Genomic DNA, 2,841 nt, shown 5'->3' with positions numbered 1-2,841 from the left:
TACTATCTAGAAGATGGGCTCCTCATGGAGCCCATTTATATATAAGGCCTAACTGGCTGTAGTGATATCCTTAAAGAAAATAAAATTTTATAGACGGTCTATTGACTCTTTTGGAGCCTGTCCAATCAATAAGACTGATCGAGAGAGTGGGAACAGAGAATCGAACAAAACAGGTTGAAGTCGGTAATGGATCCATGGGGGACCTGTCTGATCAGTAGAGCCGATCGGGGTGACGGGAGCTGAGTCTCGAGTGAGTCTGGCTTGGGTAGGGAGTAAAGTATTGGGATATTGAGAGACTGTTTGATCGGCAAGGCCGATCAGGCAAGCGGGAATAGAGCCTCAAGCGAATCCGATTCGAAACGAGGATAAGGCTCGTAGAGAGCTTGCCCAATGAATCTGGTTCGGACCAAGGGTAAGGCTCACAGAGAGCCTGCCCGATTGGTAAGGTCATCGGGAAATGAGGGGTCTCGAGAGTTGAATCCAAAACAAGATCGATTCCTACTGGGTGTGAGGTTCACATAGAATCTATCCGATCGGCAGGGTCAATCGGGTGAGAGGGCATTGAGCTCTGAGTGAGTCTGATTTGTGTTGGATGCGGGGTTTATAGAGAATCTATCTAATCCGCAGGGACTGATCAGGTGAGAGGGCATTGAGCTCTAAGTGAGTTCGGTCTGTACTTGGTGCAGGGTTTACAAAGAATCTATCCGATTGGTAGCTAGGGTCAATCAGGCAAGGAGATATTGAGCTCTGAGTGAGTCCAGTCCATGCCTACTGCAGGATTTACATATAACCTCTTCGATCGACAAGGCCGATCAAGAGTATGAGATGCTACTAGGCCAACTTTTGATCTCATACGGACTTTGATTGTCGCCTAGATAAACTTATTGATCCCTTCTTCCTATTCACCGTATCACGTTACGTAATTTTAAAATTATTTTCTACCATGTCTCCTACTTTGAATTATAGATGCCCATCCTATTTTAAAGCTTGCACAACTAACATGTCAAAATAATCAAACAGAAAAGCCCCCGAAACTTTAGTGATCGCGCAATGAAAACCTACACCACAACAAAGCAAAGCTAGCAGCAGCAATGGTCCAACCAATGTATATATATACAACGAGGCACAAGTAATGGAGCTCAATTTAACGATCAAAGCCCACTTCTCTGCCATTCAATCAATTAGTATTATGGCATCCAATATCCTCTTCCCCATCCCCTACCACCATCATCACGGCACCGCCTTGAATTCCCGGCGCCTTTGCGCCTCCGGCGATCCCTACAAACGTCCCCAACCCGACGTCGTCGTCCTCTACACCACCTCCCTCCGTGCCATCCGCCGCACCTTCGAGGATTGCCGCGCCGTCCGCTCCATCCTCGACGGCATCCGCGTGGCCGTCGACGAGCGCGACGTCTCCATGGATGCCGGCTTCCGCCGCGAGCTGCAGGTGGCGACGGAGGGCATCCGGCCCTTGGCGCTACCCCAGGTCTTCATCGGCGGTCGGTGCCTCGGGGGCGCGGCGGAGATCTATGCGATGCACGAGGCCGGGGAGCTTGGGAGTGCTCGAGGGGTGGCGCGGCGCCGGGATTCGGGTTTCAGCGTCTGCGGCACCTGCGGTGGGGTGCGGTTCGTGCCCTGCTCCGTCTGCTGGGGCAGCCGGAAGGTGTTCGTGGAGGAGGAGGGCCGCGCGCGGCGATGCGTGGAGTGCAACGACAACGGATTGGTGCGTTGCCAGGATTGCTATTAATGAATAGTGTTTTTCGACAAGTCATAGCATGGACCGGTTCAACAGGAGAAAACCGGGGTCAGGCTGGTCTTAAAAATGTACGTAGGAATGCAGGTCGGCCAAATTGTATTAAAGAGCAAATTTCAATACCTTCAGTTTACAGAGGCACTGAATATATAGAAGCTACGAATTCAACGAATTATAAGAAAGGCGACACAGCATCGCTTTCACGACGATGCAACCGGTAAGGAATCACGATCCAATTCATCTCTTAAGTGCCATCACTGCAGCATACCACTCGACAGAAGCTCTATGCCAATCACGCCGTCTGTTGGAAGAATGAAGCCTTCTATGTCAAGTTTAGGAACAGAACAAAACATATAAATTCAAGATTCAGCTGAAATTTTACCTTTAGCAATTTGTTCTTCCAACGCCTTGTAAAAAAACAAAAATGAAAAGTCATTGAAAAATTATTCAAGATTAATTTGATTTATTTTTTATGAATTTGGGTTTGATTTATTTAGGTGTCATAGAGCTTTCCATTCAAATTTATTTAATTACCTGAATTTTTTACTTGTTTGAATTGTATGCTCATTTTAATAAATTTTTTTATGTTTTAGTATATTGATAAGAGTTGCTAATATGGTAGGGTATTACATTTTTATTTATTTAGTTTAACGAGTTATTTAATTTATTTATTTAATTAATTTTATGTATATTAAATGAACATAAAAATATAAACTTTTACTAAGTTAAATATTAAATTTGTCCATCAACTTTCGATTTATTTATAGTTTTATCTAAGACAAAATGTGACCTCACTCTCGTAACCCTGGGCAGGAATATCAAGAAGTCGTAGTATCAGGGATATGAAATTAATTCCCCACGATAACAGCTCTGGGCTGGAATCGATGTGCTAATTGTTCCGATCAATGCGGCGAGGGAAAAAAATAAGGAGAAAAGAAACATACAGGAAAAATTCGGAATGGCCAGAGTTTTGGCCAGGCAAAGGAATGCGTACAGCGATAATCTTGCGGTCTCACCATGGAATGAGATGGCCGCCGGTGAAGAAGGAACAGACGGAGTCAACGAACTCGCGGATCTTGACATCCATG

The 2,841-nt window shown here is 45.4% G+C and overlaps 1 protein-coding gene across 1 annotated transcript; it reads left to right on the top strand.

Moving 5' to 3' along the window:
* The first annotated feature begins 1,132 nt into the window (after positions 1 to 1,132).
* LOC122013501 (uncharacterized protein At5g39865-like) lies at positions 1,133 to 1,747 on the top strand. The gene has a single exon (XM_042569778.1). The coding sequence runs from the start codon at positions 1,133 to 1,135 to the stop codon at positions 1,745 to 1,747; it is 615 nt and encodes a 204-aa protein (XP_042425712.1).
* The last annotated feature ends 1,094 nt before the right edge of the window (positions 1,748 to 2,841 follow it).

This window comes from Zingiber officinale, chromosome 8B (assembly GCF_018446385.1).
Source record: "Zingiber officinale cultivar Zhangliang chromosome 8B, Zo_v1.1, whole genome shotgun sequence".
Classification (NCBI taxonomy): Eukaryota; Viridiplantae; Streptophyta; class Magnoliopsida; order Zingiberales; family Zingiberaceae; genus Zingiber; species Zingiber officinale.
This window is presented reverse-complemented; position numbering and strand designations above follow the sequence as displayed.